The sequence below is a fragment of the Cariama cristata genome, unplaced genomic scaffold (genome assembly GCF_000690535.1).
Source record: "Cariama cristata isolate BGI_N322 unplaced genomic scaffold, ASM69053v1 scaffold13247, whole genome shotgun sequence".
NCBI lineage: Eukaryota > Metazoa > Chordata > Aves > Cariamiformes > Cariamidae > Cariama > Cariama cristata.
Genome location: NW_009628407.1, coordinates 990 through 3424, shown reverse-complemented (window position 1 = coordinate 3424; position 2435 = coordinate 990). Strand labels below are relative to the sequence as shown.

General features: G+C 49.7%; 1 protein-coding gene across 1 annotated transcript; it reads right to left on the bottom strand.

Annotated features, from left to right (window-relative positions):
* Positions 1-322: 322 nt before the first annotated feature.
* Positions 323-1999, bottom strand: LOC104165233 (heme-binding protein 1-like; the record flags this gene model as incomplete). Its single annotated transcript, XM_009704809.1, is given in 3 exon segments — positions 323-494; positions 1826-1952; positions 1955-1999. Coding segments are annotated over 3 exon segments (344 nt in total), but the record flags the coding sequence as incomplete, so codon positions are not given.
* Between the last annotated feature and the right edge of the window lie 436 nt (positions 2000-2435).

Here is a 2435-nt window from a genome sequence, read left to right as displayed (position 1 = left end):
CCAGGCACTGCGCTCGCTAATTAAGTACTTCTGGCTGTCTCAGCATTGAACTTTGGGAGTAGGAGGGAGATAAAAGCAAGCCACGGAGAGACCACGAGAGTCCATGTGGCTGAGGAGCCGGCCTGGAACAAAGGAGCAGGACCGTCAGGGGGGTCTGCAGCATCCTTCTAAAATGGTTCGTCCTTAAAGACCAAGGTATAGGTGTGGAGGAAGGGAACGACGGTTTTCTGTCTCTGCCAAATTAGTAGTTTATTTCAAAGAGGACAGGAACATAGCATGGGGAGGTTATCAGTGCCAGCCAGCCCCGCGGGGAGCCAGACGCTCACTCCTTCACAAACCAGACCTCGTTGCGTCGCCCGTAAGGCTTCATAGGGGGGTCATAACCATTGCAGAGGTAGAAATCCTTGCGGTATGCAGCTTCACTCCCCAGCGCAGACTTCAGCTTGGCAGCATAGCTCACGTAATCCACCTCCTTGGCATAGCCACCAAACTGCCTGCAAAGAAACCAAACACGGAGAGGTGCTGAGCAGTCCTGGCAAAGCACAGAATGGAAGAGAGGGAGAACAATATATAGCCACCATATATTTAGCCACGCATTTCGGTCCAGGTCTCGCCAACATGCACTCATGCAGGCACTGTTCTTTATGAATCAGCACACTTTGTCTGTGATGGATTAAGTCTCAAGGGTTACACAGCCAGGGCGCAGTAATCCATTGGCAGACCTTGGAGAGACCCCCCCCCGAACAGACCCACGTATATCAGTCAGCAGAACGGCCCTGCCCTTTGAATCAACGCCACATCGGAGGAACCGCTTCCTAGAACACGAGGTTATCTCCAAGTCTGCTCAGCCCACAGCCCTCACACCAACGCCGTCAACAGTCACGTTCACTGTGGTGTGAACAACCATCTGCTGGAAGCCAGATCATGAAGGGAAACCAAACTCTAGCTCGCCCAAGGAAAAGAGGAGGTAGGAACAGAGATGTTAGCAATTACAGCCCCCGATGCTATTTAAAAGGGGTGAGATGGAATTGGTCTGGTTTATGTTGACCTCCCACCAACAGGAATTGTTTCCACATCAGTCTGCACCTCATCGCCCTGCCTCAGCGCCAAGGCTTGAGACAAAACAGCCTGTTCTTGCTTGAGTGGCCCATGCCTGGAGCAAAGGCCAGGTAGCCATCGCAGGCAAGGGAGGAGCCAGACAGTTTAGGGTCGAAATAGTTCAAACAAGGAAGCAGGGGAACATCCAAGGGCTTAAATACAAGGTGAAGAGCTTACTGCTGTTGTGATGCTAGTTTGAGTCCAGGCTGTCAGTCAACAGCCAAAGACATTCAAAGGTGACGTGAGGCTATGCAAAGGCTGCTTGTTTCCATGGTGGACTCTGGCACGAGTCCATCTAAACTAGGCTTCAGCTGACACATGTAGCTGGATAGGAACCACATCAAAGGACATTCTCGATGACAAAGAACCTTCTTGATCCCAGATCCAGAGAAAACAGTAGTTTTCAGAGCTTAGAAATTACTCAGTACCTTCATATTCACCCTCCCCTGCTCTTCACCTCTCCAGGTGAAATAAAAAGCCTTTCAAAACTAACCTCTGCACTTGCTTTCCCAGTGAAAAAAAAAATCCATATTCCAAATCAGTGCAGCATGACCAATGATAGGAAATCACATAAAACACCTGTCTTCAGTCTAGAAAGACCCCTCCATCGCCTTCTACCACATGCACCCCTTGTCCAGCAAGTCACCTGACAAAACCAACACTGCTCTTCAGAGCACGCTAGAGACCTCAGCACTTGGGACTGGAAATCCCAGGATGTGTTCCTTACGTGGAATAAATGGTCATCCCCTGTCTCTCTTCAATCTTAATGCTTTCATCGCTAGGACAAGGAGGGTTGGCTTGAAACTGGCTCGGGATCCTCAGAGAGACCTTCACTTTCTGCTGTAAGGAGCCTCAGGAAAAGCAGTGATGGAGACAGGAGCAGTCATGCCCATTCCAACCCCTGAAAGAGACACAGAGACACGACAATAGAAGTCTAGGTGCTCGGGAACTCAGGGAATTAACAGGGGATTCACAAAAGCTAATTGTCGTTTAGAAGAACTCCTCACACTGAACTCCTGGTACAGTCAGTCAAGAGCGGGGTCCTCCGGGGCGTGCAGAACAGCCACGTTAGGCTTCTGCTTGGGTCAAACTTCTCTCTCCACTGATTACAGAAGGACCCTGGGAGATAATGGCCCCAGGTAACTCTGGATGGTTTTTTATTAACGGTCCTATTTTGTTGGCTCCCAACCACATAGCTCATGCCACCGATACACTCTGTTCTTCTGCCAAATCTCCTCTAACACAACAGGGTCTATAGTTCTGGGGCAGGTCAGTGGCACAGGTAAATCTACATCAGTGTTTAAATTGCTATCATCTTCACTTAGTGGTGAGCCCAT